The 22,177-nt window shown below is 42.0% G+C and overlaps 1 protein-coding gene across 1 annotated transcript in view; it reads right to left on the minus strand.

Moving 5' to 3' along the window:
- Nucleotides 1-22,177, minus strand: part of TGFBR2 (transforming growth factor beta receptor 2) — a 74,188-nt gene that overhangs the window by 11,774 nt on the left and 40,237 nt on the right. Inside the window, exons 5-6 of the mRNA XM_065399310.1 lie at nt 7,126-7,916; nt 2,856-2,997 (exon numbers count right to left, since the gene is read on the minus strand). Of these exons, the coding sequence (XP_065255382.1) occupies nt 2,856-2,997; nt 7,126-7,916 (933 nt within the window). The remainder of the gene's footprint in view (nt 1-2,855; nt 2,998-7,125; nt 7,917-22,177) is intronic.

A 22,177-nucleotide genomic window follows, 5' to 3' on the forward strand; every position in this document is an offset into this window, starting at 1 on the left:
TGGGACCCATGGTGGCTGGTCATTAGTGTCATTAGGCCAGAGAGGAAAAGCAAGAATGACTCCACAGTTCAGTGGTTAGGGCCTGGGCGGTAGGAGATCCTGGGTCCAGGCCCCCTGCTCCAATGAGTCTTTCATTATTTATCCACAGTGGAACAGCTTCAATAGGAGAGACTGAGGGGGTCCTCTGCAGGCTATGCCATAGCCTAGTGGTTAGAGCATTCTCCTGAGAGGCAGGAGACCCTGCCCTGTTCCAATGCTTTCTCCTCTTTAGGCGGAGCAGGGAATTGAACCTGGGTCTCCCACATCCTAGGCAAATACTCTGTCCATTTACTAGAAGTAATAAGGTTGGCACCACCAGCAGCTGCTGCTGCCACCTTTGGCATTTTGTGTGGAGTGAGGCAGGCTCCTAACTCCTTGTCACAGGAGACAATTTAGGTGCCTAAGCCATCTGACTCCAAGAGAGGGGTTCCCCATCTCTTCAGCATCTCCTATTGGCTACTTTAGACGGCTCCCCACCTAGCGTGCACTGGTTGTTGTGGATCCCATTCTTAGGCACCTCTCTCCCCCCATGTGTTGGATAGGGACCCTAGGCCCCTAACTCAGGCTTTGTGGATCTCAGAGTGGTGCCAGTTTTCTAGTTGCCTGAAAGGGCTTGCAACAGTCAGTGTCCCAATGTTTAAGTCCCTTTGTGGCTCTGGGCCCAAGTTCTGGGAGTTATATTTCAATTATTAGGACAAAAGCTTAAGGCTTGGCTCTGTCCCTTGTGACTAAAAGGTCACCCCAGATCGGGAACAGTAAAATCTTTATGTCGTGCCATCATGTTGTGGAATTACACTTCCTGGGAAAATGACTGAAATCAGGAAATAAACAAGTTCAAGAAGTTTTTTTTTTTTTTTTTTTTTTTTTTTTTGGAGACAAGCAGTGATTGAGGGGTAGGATGAAAAAAGAAAACCAGGAAGTGGGGTTAAGATCCATCAAGAAAGAGCAGGGATGTTGGGCCAGATAAGCTTTTCCTTTTCCTAACATTTCTTATGTGCTTATTCTAAAGGTTATAATGGGTCACTCTCTTCTAGCTGACAAGCTGATGATTTTTCTTCCTTATGAAACTACACTCATATCCTCTTTTAAGCAGCTGCCTTGTGATCAGAGCTTCAATGAGGCTTGCTTTCACCACAAGCACCATTCCACTGTACTCAGCAAATATCAACAGGAAAGGACCTCAGGCATCAGCAAAAGGATGAAAGATTCCTGAACAAACAGCTCCCACATATATATATATATATATATATATATATATATATATATATATATATATATATATATATATATATATATATCTCAACAGTGAGCTGCTGAAACAAAGTGTTCAAGAGACAGAGCAACGATCCTGTATTTCCACTTTTAAATTTCATCATCGTTGTTTACTAAACACAAATTAAAAAGAGCAAGTGGCATCAATAAATGGCCTGTATTTATAAATGCACAGCACCATACGAGTTAAACTAGGATGGGCTTGTCTTTAAAGATGCAAGCTTGAGGTTAAATTATGGAACCACAAAATGTTTGTCAAGCTCTACTTCCTTGAAATATTTGAATAGTTTTGGGATTTTTTTTTTTTTAATGCTTGTAAATAGCTAGACCCATTGCATATTTGCTTTGCAGGTTTCCTCACACAGTTGTTCCAGGGGTGAATCCATTACCCAGAGCCCGGCCTGCATTGCAGAACTGACTGCTCAGCAGATATATGGAGAGGCTAGAGTGGAGGAATGCTCCTCCAACCACCTCCAACCATGCAGAGACCATTCCAGCTCAATAGTAGAGAAGTCTTCATGGACAAGAGGACCCATGAAGCAGCAGATCTGCAGCCTGATCATGTCTCCCTCCCATTCATTCATCTGCGCATTGCTGTGTAGGAATCCTCACATTGTGAAACTCTGCACCTTGCTAGGTTGCCCCCTCTCTGTGCAGCCCCTTGAAATACTACTGCTCTGGTTCTGCTGGGCAAGGAGACCCCATAGTTTTGGAAGAAGTGACAAAATTTGCTTCCTAATGCACATTTGCCATGATATCTGTCAAAGTTATCTGCAACACCTCTGTTACTCAGTCCTGCTGTGCAAACTGGGCGGTAGCTTTAGGATGGACACAAATGTCCCATAATGCTCTGCACTATGACGACACCAGCAAATTTTACTTGTACCTTGACCAGGAACTAAATTCAGAGGGGAGACAAAACCAAGGCCCTGTGTACGTCATAGCACATTGCATATAAATTCTGTGGCCAGTCTCCTGGTTTCTATACCATACATAGCTTCATACTGGAAATTTTGGGGCAGCTTTAGGCATAATCTCAGAAATGGAGATTTAGTTTTAATGAACTACATCTGAAAATGAGTAACACAGTATTCCTTGTGATATTTATTTTGATGTTACATTCAATTTATTTTACTCTGTCCCTACATCTTCAATATCCCACTGTTTGTTATACTTACAATGTGTTACTGGATTATAGAAGTTGTCAGGGGTGCAGTTGAGCTTTTGGCCCCCCTCTAAGGTATGGGAGAAAGATTAGGACTTAGGGATTTACCCCGGGATGTTTGTGCTAAAATGACCAGTCATAAATAGGTTTCAGAGTTAACACTGCAGGGAGGTAAACGGGGGGGGGGGCAGTTTACAGACCTATTGCTTCAGACTGTATTGTATATAGAATCAGCTCAGAAGAAAAACTATTAAAGAGGCATACAATGCCCAGGGGCTGCTGGATAATTCCTACAACAATTAAAGAGAAAAATTGTAACAGTCATTCAAGCATATTGAGCCAAAACATTCCTTTAATAATAAAACCCCATCGCACGTACCTCCAACACCATTACAACGAGACGTCATTTCCCACAGGACCAAAGCCATAGAATACACATCTGTTTGCTTGAAGGATTCAATGTTGTCCAAATTCATCCTGGATTCCAGGACTTCAGGGGCCATGTATCTCGCTGTGCCAACCTGTAGCCGGGTATAAAAGGAACAGCTCAAGCATGGAAATTGTAGTTCACGTTTTCCATTCTATTGCAGTTTTGCTTCCATTTCAACCACAGCTACGTTATTTGATTTTTAGTAAGGAATATGGACCAAGTTCTTTGTTGCTCAGAGAATTTGGCACTATATAGACCACCAATCTTCTTGCATCCCTGTGAATGAGTGATCTAAGGTTCTAAAAAAATCCCATAGTGGCTTTTCATTGTGAGATTTCACCAATGTCTTTTCCTTTTTGCTCTTTGAATGTTTACAGAGGTAAGCCCGACTACTCAAGAGTTAAAATTTTTTCCATACATCCAGTGCCTTTCTGTGGGTTTCAAATGAATATGAAATATATTACGTTCATTCTCACTGGATGTTATGACGCTAGCTGTTCCCTTTGCTGATGATGGCACAGTTTAAAAAGCAAAGTGTAAAAGTTATGCAAATATTTAATGTAGAATCAGGTATGTGAATCAAAAACAGAACCTGAGACTTTGTTTGAAAACCCCATATCATAAAGTTTATATATGTCTAACAATTTTCTGATTTCTTCAGCTTTGGTATAGCTTGGATTGTGGCCATGGTATGCAGATGGCAAAATATTGATTATAGCTTTTATCAGAGGGGAGGACTTTGGAGGTAATTCTTAGATATCTCAAGAGTTACTTGCAAATTACAAATTCTCCATTGACTAGATACTGTATCTAAAATCTACCCTGAAAAGCCCCGAACACATTAAGACCCTGATCTTGTAAAGACAATCTCCAGTGGGACTACTCACATGCTTAAGCATGCAGGTAAGTATGCAGGATTGGGACCTAAATTAGCTATCTGCAGACTGACATACAGCTATAACTGTACCGTTCAGAGGTGGTGACAGTTTTACATGATACAACCAATCATGAAAACTGTGAAGTGGGGCTGCTCACCATTATTTCAAACACTGATTTAATATAAAACTAGAGTGGACAGAGCATGAGACTGTAATATTGGAGGGCATTACCCCGCACACTGCAGACTTAATTCTCTGTTGCCCTTCAACGTGTGTAGCCATTTATACCACTGCTCTGTGCCATTCTGATCTGGCAGCACTTCACACCCACTTGTCACCGGTGCAAATGACTACACAAGGTTGCATGGCAGTGGAGAATCAGGCCCTATAAACTTAACTGTACCACCTAACATGTAGATGAAATAAAAAATCTTAACTGACATAAAACCAACCACATTTCCTTACTGTTTAACATTTATCCTCCACTCCCTTACCCCACTGTTTACTGTCCTTTGTCTAAATTTCAGTTCTAAGCAATTTGAGTCAGGGACTGTCTTTTTATGTCTGTGGAGCACCTAGTGCACCGTGAGAGCTACTGGAATACAAATAGTAACAAACTCAATCTATTTCCAACCTCTTTATGTAATCCTATATGCCAGTAATGTTTGTTAAAGAACACAAGGAAGGCATGTTGGCAGAGAAAGCAGAAGTGAAGGCAATGGTCGTTAACCAATCACTAAAACTCTCCCTCCTTTGAGGTTGCCTGCCTCCATGACATTCTCTGCCTCAGCCCCAGGAGCTGTGGGACTCTGAAGCTAGCAGCTAGTGGGGCCCTGGCAGGGTTCCAGCGACAGGGGCCCCTGCAAGGTTCCAGCGACAGGTGCCAAACTCCTGAGGGGACCCTCCTCGGGGTTCCAGCGACACACTGGCAGGGGGACGCCTCTGGCGAGCGGCTGGGGGTATCCCGTTTCCAATTTGGGAAATATGCTCACCCTGCAGCTTTCAGCTGCCATGGGCAGAGGGGGAACCCCACAGCTCCAAGCCACCACGGTGGCAGGAGAAACCATGGAGCTGCAGCGGCAAAAGTCATAGACAGGTCACGGCTTCTGGGAATTTTTGCTTACTGCCCGTGACCTGTCCGTGACTTTAACTAAAAATATCCCATGACAAAATCGTAGCCTTACATATAATGAATACACCTTTCTTTTGTGAAAACTGCTTTTCTTTTCAATTCTTTCCTATACCGAACTTCTAAGATGGTGCTGACATTAACACCAGAGGAAGGCTCAGAATCAAAAGAGGTTTACTGACCACACTTGTCTCCAAATATTGCCTACAGATAATAGGTGGACTGAAAACTGAACATAAAGACTACAAATGAGAAAGATGGTTTCTAAGGTCATTTGTATTATAAATATTCAATAATAGTTAAATGCATGCTATACAGCTGGTGGCTGGTTAGATGAGAATTAAATCTGCCGTAGGTTCACCACTCTTACAATGACTTTGCAAAGTACACTTCGCCTCAAACATTACATCCTAGAACTGGTCAGAAAATGGGAAATATTTTCCACAAGAAGTTTAGAAAGAAACAAAAAACTTTCCCTGAATGGAAAATTTTGGCCAACTCTATCACAAACCTTTAAAAATTGGACTTCCTGGTAGGAAAGGTCTGAGTCTATGGATTAAATTCAGAGGCGATATGTCCAGTGGTGTAGTGTCCTTACATTCACATTACCTTACTTTCACTGAGATTCCATTACACTTCCCATACATTGACATATAATGAATACACCTTTCTTTTGTGAAAACTGCTTTGCTTTTCAATTCTTTCCTATGCAGAACTTCTAAGGTGGTGCTGACATTAACACCAGAGGAAGGCTCAGAATCAAGTGTTGTCAGTAAACCACTTTAATATCCACTTTATTGCGGTATAAGGGAGTCTATGTCAAGGAGCAGGAAGAAGTAGGGTGGATCTACTCTATAGTATCTTATACCTTCTCCTCTCATCTCTTCTCAGTGTGTGAATGACACCAACTCAGAGTCCTTTACACATAGGCAGAGTGGAGGTAAGTAGGTCTAAGGGACACAAAGTGTAAGGGGCTCTGAGTCACACCACATTATACATCGCTTCCAAATCTGGCCCTATTGGGTAAATTCTGCTGTCAATTATGCCAGTGTAAAGAGGATATACCACCACTGAAATTCAGTAGACTTACTCTGGATTTACTCTAGTGTAAAAAGGAGTGGAATTTGATTGTGTGTGTAGATTTTTTTGTTTTGAGATCACTCCTCCTAGCTTTGAATAATAATCCCAGTCCTACTGATGAAAATGCTTAAATGACCATTGATATAAATAGGATCAGGACTGTTATACATTGACTTTAAGGGCCAGATCCTCAGCTGGTGTAAAGAAGCCAAACTCCCTTGACTTCTATGGAGCTATGCTGATTGACTCTGAATACTCTCTAGCCAAGAAAGAAAATGGTCCCATACAAAGTAAATTATAGTGTGAATGAGTACACTTGTCCTTTGCCCAAGCATACAACCTGTGGAGCATAAACTGTTGAAAGATACAATTATATGTAGGACCTACATTAGGACCTAATCTATTTGATACACAGAGTCCATTTACAATGAAGGAAAATTCACGATAACAACGGATATTTACAGAAGCACTTGTATAACCTCACCTTCAAAACACTCTACAAACATTAAGTAATCCTCCACCAACCCATGTGAAGTAAATAAGTATTATCCATGTTACACAGTCATAAATAACCATGGAATTATAGCACTTGGGCAATTTCATATTTGCCTGCATTTGGAAAAAGTATCATAATCCTAAAAAGGTTTCTCAACAGTGTTTTAAAGTTATAGCTATCGATTGATCTTTGGGACAGGTTCTGATCTTATTTACACTGGTGTAAATCATAAGTAACTTCACTGAAGTTTCACCACATAAAACTATTTTAAGATCAGAATCAGGAATTGTTGCACAAGATTTCAAGAATTTAAAACACACCTTCCTAATATTTTTTGCAGCAGCCCAAACAGTAGCCAAGTAACCCATATGCACTTCAGTGCAAGTTCACATAGGATGATTGTACTGTATATGCATAAGGTACTTGATCATAACAAAACTGCCATATAGCATTACTCACACTGCTTCCTTTATGTCCAGATTTGAGCCGAGCCTCTTTATTTATAGGTGCTGTCATTTATTTCTAATATTATTTAATAGCTATCATAGCAGTCGTTTTTCCTCCAGTCCCAGGAAGTGACTCAGACTGACACACCAACACACACAATATAAGCTTTTCTTTAACGTTTTAACTCACCTGCCCACTGTTAGCCAGATCATCCACAGACAGAGTAGGATCAAGCCTCAGGGATAACCCAAAGTCACAGAGGCAGCAGGTTAGATCATTTTTCACTAGGATATTGGAGCTCTTTAGGTCTCTGTGCACAATGGGTGTTTTGGGTCGACCACAAGGCGTGTGGTCACTATGCAGGTGGGCAATCCCTCGAGCCAAAGACCCACCTAGCTTCCATAGGTCCTCCCAGCTGATGATGTGCCGTGTGAGATATTCCTGCAAGTTCCCTCTAGCATGGAAGGCGGTGATCAACCAGTATTGTTTCCCTAGCTCTGTCTTACGCTCCTCTGCTGTCAGGAACTGGAGGATGTTCTCGTGCTTGAGGTTTATATCTGAAAAAATGTCTTTCTCCGTCTTCCAGGAGGCATACTCTTCATAGGGGAAGATCTTGACAGCCACGGTTTCAAACTGCTCAGATGTGTTTTGCTTCAGCTTGGCCTTGTACACTTCGGCAAATCGGCCTTTGCCCACGAGGGTGTCTAGCTCGATGGGCAGCAGTTCGGTGTTGTGGTTGATGTTGTTGGCACAGGTGGAGCTGATGTCTGAGCGGTCGTCGTCTATCATAATAGCACAAGCATCACTGCAGTCCTTATGTTTCCTGGGCTTTACATTCTTGTCCCATGCCATGTTGAGCTTCCTTCTCCTATGAATACGGTAGCCATAAAAGATAATGTTCACAGCAATGGTGATCACGAGTAATGGGATGAGACTTTTAAGCATCACTGTAACAGTGTCATCTGTGTCTGGGGGATCTGCTGGAAGAAAAAGAAAATCCTGGTTCAGATTTACATACTAGGAAATAATAGATATGGCACCCGGTAAAGTGCAATTTAAACATACTAAAATGAGAATTTTGTTTTGTTTTGTTTTTAAAAGAGGATAGGTGTGAGGAATTTCCCATTTTTAAATTTAAAATTTCCAAATTCAAAGTTTAGTTGAAATTCCACACTTCAAGAACCACACTTTCAACCAGCTCTAGTTAAAATAAACAATCATTATGGTTTCTGGTGCAAGTTTATGAGGGACCTACCATTTTATTTGTCTACAGAGTACAATGCATAACCTCCTGCACTGTGTAAATAAATAGCAAATTTACTATGTTGCTACACCACAATATTTTTTTTGTAAACAGGGCTCATTTATGAGGGTTCTTTTGTTTTATGAACCACTGTATTTTGGACTGGCACAAAGAAAATATAGTCATTAACAGATCTGTTTTTTAAGAGGTCATTTTTCTTATGCATTTTGGGTGAATCCTGGCCCTGTTGAAGTAAATGGTAAAATTCCCATTGAGGTCAATGAGGCAGAATCTCACCCTTTACCTTTTGGCACCATCTGGCACATTGGAAGCTTATTCTTAATACATCTATCCATTTAGCAAGTAATGACTTTAAAATATTTCTTGTCTTTTTTTAAAAGTGGACAGGCTCGGTCAATGACTGATTTCAGCACCTGTCACTGAAAGGTTGCAGTTCAAATCCAATGGCTATTGGTAGGGCCCTACCAAATTCACGGTCCATTTTGGTAAATTTCAGTCATGGGATTTAAAAAAACTGTAAATATCATGATTGCAACTATTTAAATCTGAAATTTCACGGTGTTGTAATTGTAGGGGTCCTGACCCAAAAAAGAGCTGTGTGTGTGTGTGGGGGGGGGGTGTCACAAGATTATTTGGGAGGGGGTGCGGTACTGCTACCCTTACTTCTACGCTGCTACTGGCAGCAGCACTGCCTTCGGAACTGGGCTACTGGAGAACGGTGGCTGTTGGCCGAGAGCCCAGATCTGAAAGCAGTGTCCCGCCAGCAGCAGCACAGAAGTGAAGGTGGCAATACCATACTATGCCACCCTTACTTTTGCACTGCTGCCTTCAAAGCTGGGCAGCCAGACAGTGATGGTACCATACCATGCCATCTGTGCTGCTGGTGGTGGCGGCTCTGCCTTCAGAGCTGGGCTCCTGGCCAGCAGCTGCTGCTCTCCAGCTGCCCAGCTCTGAAGGCAGTGCCGCTGCCAGCAGCAGCACAGATGACATGGTATGGTATTGCCACCCTTACTTCTGCGCTGCTGCCTGCAGAGCTGGGCCCTCATCAGCAGCCGTCACTGTCTGGCCGCCCAGCTCTGAAGGCAGCAGCGCAGAAGTAAGGGTGGCATGCTAAGCTCCCTGTAAGCTGTGCAGCCATGTGGCCACACAGCAAGCTATCAAGGGCTGCGCAGGTGGGGAGAGGTGCCCCTCCCCCAGCCTAGCCCAGGCCCGCCGGAGCTGCTGGGGAGAGGTACCCCTCCCCCGGGTTGGTCAAGCCCAGCCCTGCTGGAGCTGCCGCGGCTGGGGAGAAGCGCCTCCCACCCAGCCCCAAGCTGCTGCGGCGAGAGTGGGCTGGGGGGAATTCTCTCTCCCCCTGCTACAGCCCCAGGGCAGCCTGCACCCCAGACCCCTCATTCCAGGCCCCACCCCAGAACCCGAACCCCCGCTGCACTCCAACCCTCTGCTCCAGCCTTAAGACCCCTCCCACACCCCTAACCCCTCATCCCCAGCTCCACCCCAGAGCCTTCGCCCCTGGCTGGAGCCCTCACCTCCTGCACCTAACCCTCTGCCCTAGCCCTGAACTCCATCCCATACCCCAAACCACTCATCCCCAGCCCCACCCCAGAGCCCGCATCCCCAGCCAGAGCCATCATCCCCCACACCCCAACCCTCTGCCCTAGCCCTGAGCCTCCTCCCACAGTCCAAACCCTCAGCCCCACCCCACCACACATCACCTCCATATTGATGCACATAACAAAATTAATTGAACGTAAAAAATTAGAGGGAACACTGGATGGTATGGTATTGCCACCGTGACTGAAATTTACCAAAATGGACCGTGAATTTGGTAGGGCCCTACCAATAGCCATTGGATTTGAACTGCAACCTTTCAGTGACAGGTGCTGAAATCAGTCATTGACCGAGCCTACTTCTGTGCTGCTGCTGGGCACCTGGCCAACTCTCTCCAACCGCCCAGCTCTTAAATCATCACAGAAGTAAAGGTGGCAATACCGCAACCCCCCTAAAATAACCTTGGGGGCCCCCTGCTTGCAACTCCCTTTTGGGTCAGGACACCCAATTTGAAACGCTGGTCTCCCCCGTGAAATCTGTACAGTATAGGGTAAAAGTGCACAAAAGACCAGATTTCATGGTCCATGACACATTTTTCATGGCCAGGAATTTGGTAGGGCCCTAGCTATTGGTAGTGACTACATGGGATGGGTTTTTCAGCCAGGCTTCCTCTTGCATAGGCACAAAATTACACATGCATGAACACCCACTTGCGGATGCACATTCAGGTATTTGTTGCTGCATAGTGAGAGTTTATGAATTTCTGGGCACACACATGGAGGTTGGGATTGAAAATGTATTTCTAAATGTCATTACCATCTGCTGGTTGTACAGCAGCCTATATGGAATGAGTGGTGGGGGACTCAGTCCAAATTCCTCAGCTGGTCTAGCCCACATCACAATAACTACCACCACACAACTGGTGCTAATTGATTAGCTTTTTAGCAGTCTCAGCAGATGTGACGAGACTGAGCTGAGCTACCCAAACAGTTGATTTTTTAAATTTAAATTGGATTTCTATTTTATTTAAATTATAATATGTTCTTCTTTTTAAAATTAAACCTGTTTACAATGCAATCTGAATTTAATACAAAATATGTTCAGGCCTAAACATCTTATAATTTAGTTTGTAAATGTGAAACATGTTCTGATTAGAGAAGTTTATGTTTCCAAAACATTTAAGGTTTTGTTTATTAAAAATAAATTGTATATATTGTTTTGTATGTGTGTTTAAATTCCAGTTACCATTCTCATGCAGCTTGACAAAAATCGAGAGGAAAAAAGTTAATTATCTAGTAAATAAGCAATATATTATTCACTATTTTCTAACATACTAAAATGTACAATAAGAATCAAAATATTAAGCTATATAATTGTTTAAATAAATGTATATAGTTATAGTGTACCCTCTTAGGCAGCAAAAAGATATTCCAAATCTAGTATAAAGGCTCCATTTAGTTGTAAATCAACATGTTTTAATGGTTATATCAACCAGTGAGACTGCATTTTTCTTTAGAAAATAAATTAAGTACAAATGGAAAACTTGGGCTTTCCACTAGGTGATTTAAATAGTCTTGATTTAAATCAATCCACCTTGTCCTCTGCCCCCTAGAACTGAGCAGTCTGGTAAGAAAGGAAGCTTGCACAATCAAGCCGCCTGTTATGAATATACGAAAACCACGTCAGTCTCACACCTTTCACAAGCACGCAAAGCACTGTTGAAAAGACTTTAGGGAAGCAAGGCAGCCTTCGTTTTGTTGCATGCCATTGGATTTCTATGCCTGGTTTGGTGCATAGAAATATCTTCTCTTATCTCATTTCTTTCTTTGATAGAGCTCATATGACCGATGTTATCTCACTCACTGATTACAAGAGGCCCTGGGAATCCAATACAAGTGGATGAAGAGAACCCATGAGTGGCTTGCATTGGCAGTGCAACTACCTCAGGTTTTGTATACCACGGTAAATAAATCAGTATGAAAACAGAAACCAGCATAGGCTCTGAGAAAAAGATGTCACTAACTACACAAGATCTAGCTACCTTTTCTCCACTTTCTCCATACAGTGTGATTGATAGAAAAACCTCTCAAAATGACATCCAGCAAAGTGCAAAAAAAGGAGCTGTGTACAGTTAGAATGAGCAGCACATGCAACCCCAAAATCTGACCAAAATTCCCTCCTATATCATGGATATGTATTTAGTAATAAAGCAGACAGGAATCCTCAGCAGTTCACAAGGCAGCGTGTGACAGAAATAAGAGAAGACTTTTAAGAAGAAGAGTAAATTCTCCTGTATTTGGAAGACCTGAATATTAGGCATGGCTCTGTTTGAAAAGTTTATCAATCACGTGTAAACTGAGTAAATCAATCCTGGATTGTCTGACAGGGTTTCAAGTCAGAGGAAGCTTATTTCTGTCTAATATTGACATTCTCAGCTATCAAAAGTCACTAGTGCATTATTACAACATGTACATTTATTAAAAGATAAGAATCTCCTTTTGTATTTGCAATGGGTTCTTCTATCCCATGAGCAGGTCCAAGAAAAAATAAAGAAAAACTAACATAGGGACAACAGAATCAATTACTATGAAATTCATTCCCTCAACAAAAAATATTGTCAGTATGTCTCTATACTGAGAACGCATTGCACATTGCGTTCTTCTGCTTCTCAACATACTGCAGAGAAAACTGGAATTTGTTATGGAATTTATTGAAGAAGTACATGTAGACACTGCCATCCCACTGTCAGTAAACAGAATTTCCACATTGCCCATTCCCTTGTGTGTTCTGTGCTCTTAGAAAACCTACCATGTAAAGATTTAGGGTTTTGCTACACCCAGCCGCTAGTTCGGCGGCTGGCAATCGAAGTTCTGGGTTCGACTTATCGCGTCTTGTCTGGACGCGATAAGTCGAACCAGGAAGTGCTCGCCGTCGACTGCGGTACTCCAGCTAGACGAGAGGAGTACCGCGGAGTCGACGGGGGAGCCTGCCTGCCGCGTGTGGACCGAGGTAAGATCGAACTAAGGTACTTCGAACTTCAGCTACGTTATTAACGTAGCTGAAGTTGCGTACCTTAGTTCGATTTGGGGGGTGAGTGTAGACCAAGCCTTAGGGAAATCACTCAGTAGGGATAACTGAACTATTCATTGGAATGATTTACTTCTTGGATTTGGCCACAAACAGACCATGATTCTACAAATACTTTGTTATTTGTAATTATCAAATAGTTTTAATGAACAGATTTGGGCTTACATTTTTTTTTCCTGACTGTTGATAGTGAGTATTCACTATTTGGACTTTGCTATTTGAGCTGTGAGATGAGCCACTTAAGTAATATGCTATGGTTTCCATAGAGCCAGAAATATGCAGGCGGAGGACATTTTAGGAGACTAAACCTTTCCTGTCCACTTTTGAACAGGAAAAAGGATTACGCTGGGCTATAGCTGTAGTCCCTCGATGTTAAAATATGGGTTCCACCTTGGCTGAGGGAGTCAAGTCAGATTTATTGGCTGTCTATATTGCCAAATTTCTCACCATATCCATGAAAGTAACTGAGTACCCACACAGTTCTAGTTGTGAAGGCTGTGGCTTGATTTCTTCCCTGGCTCATCTAACTTCCTGAGTGTCAAAGGCTACCTATCTAAAGGGCTTGTATTGCTATCCATCACCATATCTCAATATTGCCATCTACATAAGTTAGACTGGCAATGGAGAAGTCTCTAGTAGATGTCACGGAGACCTTGGCTTTTCTCCATTTGGGGGTTGTAGAAAGTCCTATCCTGCAGTGGTTTATGGGTACATACATATATGGTGGCTAGCAATCATTTCCAGCATGCATACAGGTATTTGAAAAGCCCATTTGCTTGTGAATAATTATCTGTGAATCAAAACCCATATATAAACCCCACAAATAAAAGCCCCTTCTTCCCTATGAGTATGAATAAAACCCAGTCACACAAATGTTTGTGGAAGAGTGCAAGGATGGTTAGATAAAACAGCCATTCAGATTTCACTAACATGTTCTCAAATAATTTCCCCCAGTTGAACAATTTCACTCAGCACTATGACTCAGTGAGATCAGTATTTCTCAAGCATCAAAAGAGCCTATTCACATAACAGTAGAAAATGCTAGCTAAAAGGAAGCTTCCTGTATGTGGCTTAAGATAAGCATAAGCCATCACCACAGCTCTTGATACTACCTTAAACTTCAGGCTATTGCAAATGTCATTCTGGTGCCAGGGAAAATGGAAAAATTGCAGCAGCCTGTGTTAACAGTCAAGAATCTTCAAAAACCCTAATTTGTTTGACAGGGGCAAATTTTGTGTCTTTTACAGTGCACCACCAGCACTTAACTACTAAGGGACAAAGTAATACCATAACATTAGGATCTCTGCTTTAATGTACACAAGAGAAGAGATTCGCGGTAGTGGGGAAAGAACTGGCTCAACGCTGATATCTGTTCCCGATATTTATAAAGCTGCTCACATATTTTCTGATGGTGATGCCAATCCATGCAATAGGACAAGGGAATACTCTGGATTGTCACACCTCAAAGAATAATCAATCTAAAGCCCACTATTGCTGGAAAATGGAACTTGCCCATTTCTCAAAGGCATGTCTTCCAAAAAGAGGCCATTTGCAAAATACAGACCAGGTCCTTGGCCCTGCTCTAGCTGTCTTGCACTGCTCCAGCAACACAAAGCAGCATTAACCCATTTTAACTGGTCCCTCGAGGATTCCATATGCACAGGGGAATCCTCAGATGGTCTGGAGCTATTGTAGTGGCGCCTATAACATTTCCCTCACCACCTATTGGCATGGGGCACAAAGTCAGAGATATTTAAGGCCAGAGGGACCATTATGCTCATGTAGTCCAACCTCCACTATGAAGAAGTCCATAGGATTTAACTCAGTAATTCCGGCAATTGAGAGAATTATTCTTCCCTACTACTTAAGTGAAAGTGGTTGAGACCAATAATCTACAGTTGAACTACAGCATCTCTTTTTGTCTAGGGAAAGGTGGTGTTCCCAGGGCATCCCTATGCCTGGTAATCCCAGATACTGAAATGGCCCTTTGGGGGCTCTGGCAGCCAGCATAAGTTAGTGTGACTAACTGGTAGTCAGATGGCCCCAGGACTGGAAGGAGGGGCAAAATGATTACTTAAATCCACCTTTGCAACCTACCCCATAAACTGCCAAGCATTGCACCTTAAAATCTGGGCCCATATTAGGCTTGTCCAAGTGTGAGGAAACTCGCTCTCAACCTTTTGTTTATTTACCTGCCTAAATGCTTGTCTGTCCAAAATTTCATTATATAACTGATAAATTGTAGAATCATAGAATCAGAGGACTGGCAGGGACTAAGTATTATCTAGAACATCCCTGACAGGTGTTTGTCAAACCTGCTCTTAGAAATCTCCACTGATGGAGATTCCACAACCTCCCTAGGCAATTGATTCCAGTGCTTAACTACCCTGACAGTTAAGACTTTTCCTAATGTTCAACCTAAACCTCACTTGCTACAATTTAAGCCCATTGCTTCTTGTCCCATCTTCAAAGGTTAAGGAGAACAATTTTTCTCCATCCTCCTTGTAACAACCTTTTATGTACTTGAAAACTGTTATGTCCCCTCTCAGTCTTCTCTTCTCCAGACTCAACAAACCCAATTTTTTCAATCTTCCCTCATAGGTCATGTTTTCTAGACCTTTAATCATTTTTGTTGCTCTTCTCAGGACTTTCTCCAATTTGTCCACATATTTCCTGAAATGTAGCACCCAGAACTGGACACAATACTCCAGCTGAGGCCTAATCAGCATGGAGTAGAGGAGAAGAATTACTTTGTGTCCTGCTTATAACACTAATACATCCTAGAATGATGTTTGCTTTTTTTGCAACAGTGTTACACTATTGACTCATATTTAGTTTATGATCCAATATGACCCTCAGAATTCTGCTAGGGGGAAGTCAGGGGCGCAGGTGCAGAGACATGCCTGGGAAAGGCACCAGCAGTTAGCGATCCCGCTGATCCATACGAACTGGCACCTAGAGTGGGGAAGTGAGACTAGGCTGTCAGCCCAGCTCTCTGCCAGAGGGGATGTGGGGAAGCAGTTCTGTCCCGCAGCCACAATTACCTGCTCAGGTACACATCTGGGCTAGCCTGCCTGAGTGCCACTGCCTGGGGTGAGCAAAGGGAGCTTGGGGAGTCGGAGCAATGGGAACAGAGGAAGGGGGTCCCGAGGGTACTGGGGATGGGATGAGGGACTAAGGAAGGCAGCAGGGGCCAGGGGTGGGCAGCAGGGGCCAGAAGCCATGGGGATAGGTGGAGGGGCCAGGGGGCTTATGTGGGGAGCTGAGGGAGGCAGCAGGAGACATGGGGGGGATTATGTGGGGGGCCAGGGGAGGGTGTCTGGGGAAGGCAGCAGGGGCCAGGAGCCATGGGGATGGGTGGGGGGCTGAGGGAATCAATGGGAGCCGGCAAGGGGCAGAAGGGTGGGCCTCTCAGGAGGCAGCAGGGCCAGGGGGACATCTGGGGGAGGCAGTAGGAACATGGGTGGAAGGGTGGGGGACTGGGGGAGGCAGTGGAAGCCAGGGGAGATGGGAGGTAGGTGGGGAGCCACTGGGGCAATGGGGGACCAGAGGGATATGTTAGGGGCTGGGGAAGGCAGTGGGTGTCAGGAGTGGACATCTTGGGGAGGCAGTGGGGCCATGGGGTGGATGGGTGGGGTCCTAGGGAGGCAGCAGTGAGCCATAGGGGCAATGGGGGATGGGAGGAGGCAACGGGGGCCAGGGGCAATGGGGGATGGGCGGGGAGGCAGGGGGACCCGTCCCCTTAATAATTGTTCTCACGTGACTAACTTTTATAGTCAGCGTGGCATTTGCGAATGTGTTCATTAGGCCTAGGAATTTTATTATACTTTTTTCCTAGTTTTCCTGAAAAGTGGTTTGAGGACAATCTATATTTAAACTGATTTAATTTAATAATGTTCCCAGTATTAGCTTTGCAAAATGGCGAAAAGACAATTAAGTTTGGAATTTTTTTACGTGAAGAAAGCTAAAATCACCCCCCCCCCCCAAGTATATCAGGAACTGAACCTGACTCTTCTGGAGTTCAGAATTATGTTTACAGCAGTAACGAGTGTTACAATGAGACTCTGGATTCCAATTCAAATACTCAGAGACTAGTGCACCTTTCCATAAAAGAGACCCTTGCTTTGGAATGGATGCAGCTTTAGAATATATTGAAGAAGGCCCATATCAGCCTGTAATTGATTTTCCAGCCAGTGCCCGTGGGAACAAAACCAGAAAATTCAGAAAAGTGTGGTATAATGAATATAAACGGCTTGAATACAGTGTCCGTGATGACAAAGCTTTCTGCTTTTATTGTTGAACATTTGGCAATGGGCCAGAGTGTGAACCAGCTTTTCGAATTACTCGTTTTAAAACATGGGGGAAAAAAACAAATGAAAAATTTTGCAGACATTTAAAGTGTGAATCCCAGCTAGAAGCTGTTGCTAAATGGAAGGGTAGGCTGCAGTCCTGTAAAACAGGGTGTGTTGCATCCCAGCTTGACAATCAAAAAAACAGAAGTAGTGGAGGACAACTGAGCATATTTAGAAACTGTAATAGGGAGTACTTTATTTTGTGCTTGTCAGGGTATACCTTTGAGGGGTCAGGATGAGGGAATGGATTCCACAAATCAAGGCAATTTGTGAGAACTGATGAATCTGTGTAGTACAGACAATGAACTGATTCAATGATTTATGGTTAACTAACAGAAATACTTCACCTATCTACAAGACTTGCGACAGAATGAAATAATGGAGATTATGGCTTCACAAGTGCTAGATTCAATCGTAACTGAAGTCAAAGAAGTTGGAGTGTTTTCCATCATTGCAGATGAAACAATGGATCTGTCAAACATGAACAAGTTGTGCTCATAGTGTGTTACGTCAACCAGACATTTGAAATACAAGAGCAGTTTATTGGCTTCTACAAGACGCTGCAGACGGATGGTGCTTCACTTGCCACGCTGATCAAGAGTACCTTATCAGCTATGGGACTTGATATTTCAGCTCTAAGAGACCATGCTATGATGGAACTGCCAGCATGAGAGGATCCTATAAAGGTGTGGCCACCTTAGTAAGATACTTAGTAAGCTAGAGGATTTTCGCTATGTTCACTGCTATGCTCATATATTAAATCTGTGTGTAGTGGACATGGTTTCCTGCATTCCAGTTGTCCGAAATGCTTTCAGAATTCTCCAGGCTCTACGAACTTTCATTGAAGTAAGTGCAAAAATGATTTCAGAAAATATTTTTTAGAGTGGGGCCAACAACTCTTAAAATCACTCAGTGACACTCATTAGAACTGTCGAGTTGAGGCTATCAGAGCTGTTTTGGAAAATTTCGATTAAATAGTTCAAGCTCTGAACGAAATCGCACATGGGGGTTCAAAAGCTGAACTTGAAACTTATACATTTCTCAGAAATGTTCAAGACTTCAATTTTCTGTACTGCATGTTTTTTATGCAGACAGTTTGCTAATGCAAACAAACCACCTATCCAAACTTCTTCATTCAAAAGACTTTACATATACAGCTATAGTGATAGCTAAATCCACAGTGTCTGTACTCAGGGAAATGATAGGTGATGACTCTGCATCTCGAACCTTTAATCACATTAATGAACTGTGCCAGAAAAAAATGTTATCCTGGCCCCTATGTGCCTCACAAAGGGGTTATTCCCACAAAACTGGGAGGTGGTGAAAAGTTCTCTTTTGGGAAACCCCAGGACTATTCTAGGAGTGAAATATTGTACCAAACTCTGGATATCCTTATTAAGGAGGCAGAAGACTGCTTTTCTGAGAATGACTTGTTCATTTAAGTTCCTTGCAGACATTCTCTCTTCCGAGAGCCCCTCAGATGAAAGTGTAGGTGCTATTTCCACCACTTACAGTATTGATCAAGATGATCTGAACTCTGAAATCAATTTTTTTTCCCGGCTGCTCAAAGATGGCAATACTGACAAGAGTAATGAGGAAGAAGAGCCTACCCAGCTCAAAAAAGAGACTACGATTCTTTCGTGAAATGGCACTGTGTGACACCCTCCCAAATCTGTTGAAACTCTACGTTCCTTACTTAACTATCCCAGTGACTACAGCATCGGCTGAGAGAAGCTTTTCTTCCTTGCAGGAACTGAAAACTTACCTGAGGACTACAATGGTAGATGCTTGTGTTTTTAACTTGGCAATATTACAGATCAAAAGAGGACAAGTTATTAACGTGAATGACGGTACTACGAGGTTCGCAAGCAGAAAGGACCCACACCTACAATTCTTTTGACAAGATAAGGTCATTACTTTTTAAAGCATTTATATTTGTTATTGCTTAATGGTTAGTTGTCACAAAAGTCTGATCATGCATGGATATGCATGTATGATTCATACACGCATTAAAAAACTTAAGAAAGTTGTCCTAATATATGGTTAAGTATTAAGGCCTGGTGTGAAAAATAGCTGGATTTCGGTCCTGTTCGCTAACAATAATAATTAAAAAAAAACATTGTTTATGGTTTAAATTTCAGTCCTTTTTTGAGTACACCACTCACAAAAATAAAGATATAATAGGATTAGGGCACATTTTTGTTAAAGCATTCCATATTGGAAGTTGCAAGGTGGCATATATTTATTATGAATGTAAAGTTAGCACCTGACAACCCTGAAACAGGAAGTTGCTCTGTTTTCTTTTAGATTAAGAACACCAGTTAGTCGTCTCAACAATACTGTAGTGCAGTCATCGTAGTGTGTTATTTTTTGTAAAAGCTCGCTATGTTGTTAAACTACAATATTAATAATAAAACTGTTTCAACAATGTCTAAATTACACTTGCCAGCAATATGCGGTAACAACTGCATTTTTATATTTTATCTGAAGTCATTTATCTAATAATTTATACCCGAGAGATTCAGGTACTTAAAACCCAACGGGTACCTGTGCCAACCTCTACACAAAACATGTTGTATTTTTTTTTTGTTTAGTATGGGAAATAAATGCAATTCTGCAAACAGTTACTTCGCTCCAAACAATGTTTTTATTAAAATAAAGATGGATTATTTTTCGATCAAAACCTCACTTGGTTTGGTTGTAATAATAAAGCTGTATGCAGTTGTGTTGGGAATGATATTTATTCACTTTATTCAAAGGTAGCAGGTGGCACTTTATTCTAAGGTAGCAGTGAGCACACCAAAGAAGGAAATGACAGAATGCATAAGAATTTTTCTGAGTGCTCTTTTTAAAAAAAAAAAAAAAAAAAAGACTCTCAGTTTGCGTATGAATTGGCCTTAATACTTAACCATATATTAGGACAACTTTCTTAAGATTTTTAATGCGTGTATGAATCATACAAAAATCGTTTTCTTCATGTGTAATTCTGTTTTAGAACTGCTCCATCTGCTATTACACATCATAAAACATGACATCAAAAGTAGCTCTAGAAACCAAAACTCCTTTGTCTCTTGAGTACCTGCCTTGAACCCTGCTGCAAACCATAACCTTTAAATTGTGCCCCCCATTATCAGCAGTTACCAGTTGCCTGTTTGTCCTTATTGAACTTCATCCTATTTACTTCAGATCATTTCTCCAGTTTGTCCAGATCATTTTGAATTTTAATCCTATCCTCCAAAGCACTTGCCACCTCTCCCGGCTTGGTATCGTCTGCAAACTTTATGAGTGTACTCTCTATGCCATTATCTAAATCACTGATGAAGATACTGAACAAAACCGGACCCAGAACTGATCCCTATGGGATCCCACTCAATAGGCCCTTCCAGATTGACTGTGAACCACTGGTAACTACTCTCTGGGAACAGTTTTCCAACCAGTTATTCACTCACCTTATAGGAGTTCCATCTAGGCTGTATTTCCAAGTTTGTTTATGAGAAAGTCATGCAAGACAGTATCAAAAGCCTTACTAAAGTCAAAATATATCACATCTACTGCTTCCCCCCCATCTATAAGGCTTGTTACCCTGTCAAAGAAAGCTACTAGGTTGGTCTGACACGATTTGTTCTTGACAAATGCATGCTGAAATTGATTGCTTAATTATTTGCTCCGAGTATTGAAGTATTAGCTATTGTAAGCAGAATTTCCATTTTTAAATTGAGTGCCAAGTATTCTATTATCGCTCAGGAGGTTTAAGAAACTCAACGTCAAAGAACACATTTGCTTTTTCTTATTATTCCTGGCAGAAAAGTGTCATTCCTATATACTCTGACATAGCAAACAATCTTTTAGAAAAATCTTACCTCCGATCTTCCTTCCTATTTATCCCCTCCTTTTCCAACTCTTGCTCTGATTATGTGTGCGTGCACACATTTCCCTCTGACATCAATGTTCACAGCAGAGCCTTCTTACACTGTTATGAAAAATAATACTCTCCCACTTACGTGGCTTATCCTGGAGTCTATTATGAATGCTTCAGTTACACAACTCAGTGTCTGTTGCTGTTTGATATGTTCAATAAAATCACTAGCAATCTCTGTCACTTCAATATGTTCCAGCAGATGCCACACATAAAACACTTTTTTTATTTTAAGCCCTAGTTTCACACTGCCAAACTATCAAAATATTGGTATTGCTAGTGTTAGTTAGTGTATTTCTGTCTGTAATTATTAAAATCTCTTCCATGACAACCTGATAAAAGGTTGGCCACATTCCTACACTATTCAGCTTTTAAGTGATGCAAATGGTAACAAATATGCCAACCAGGACCATCATACCTGCCTATTTTGACTTTACAAAAATCAGTAACTGAGCTCTGCATAGTTATTTTTCTAAAGAGCAAATAATGGTTTTAATGAAACAGAACTCCTCTTTACTTCTGTTGCTTCTACCCATTCCAGTTTCCTTCCTATCCCTTTAAGTGATTCAGACATTCAGTGTTATGGAGGCTTTTCTTTGATTACATACAGCTGCAGTCCCTGGTTAGGTCACTGTTGCTGCAAATGCCTAAGAGAAAACATTGAGAACAATGCCAATACATGAGTGGTGAGAGGTTCTATGCAATGTTATGCACTGCAACTGACCTCTTTTATGGTAGAGCTTGAACACAATTACTTTCTGAATGAGTTAGTTGAATAGGAAAATAGATTCATGTTCGCTAAATTCCTCTGGGGGGATGCAATTCAACTGTAATTATGTCCCTTTTGTTGTTCTTTGTACATAACCAGTCATATAAATGTTTGTGGAGTGGCTGCTATTTGTTCGAACACAGGTATTCATGTATTGCATAAGCATATTTGCATGATCACTTTGTACACAAAAAATATGTTATTGTGACTAATTCTAAATCTGAGGCCTACCTACGAAGCCAGATATAATCACTGGGGCATTGAATCTACCAAGGAGAGGGGGAATTGGAAAGGGAAGAGGG

This window comes from Emys orbicularis, chromosome 2 (assembly GCF_028017835.1).
Source record: "Emys orbicularis isolate rEmyOrb1 chromosome 2, rEmyOrb1.hap1, whole genome shotgun sequence".
Classification (NCBI taxonomy): domain Eukaryota; kingdom Metazoa; phylum Chordata; order Testudines; family Emydidae; genus Emys; species Emys orbicularis.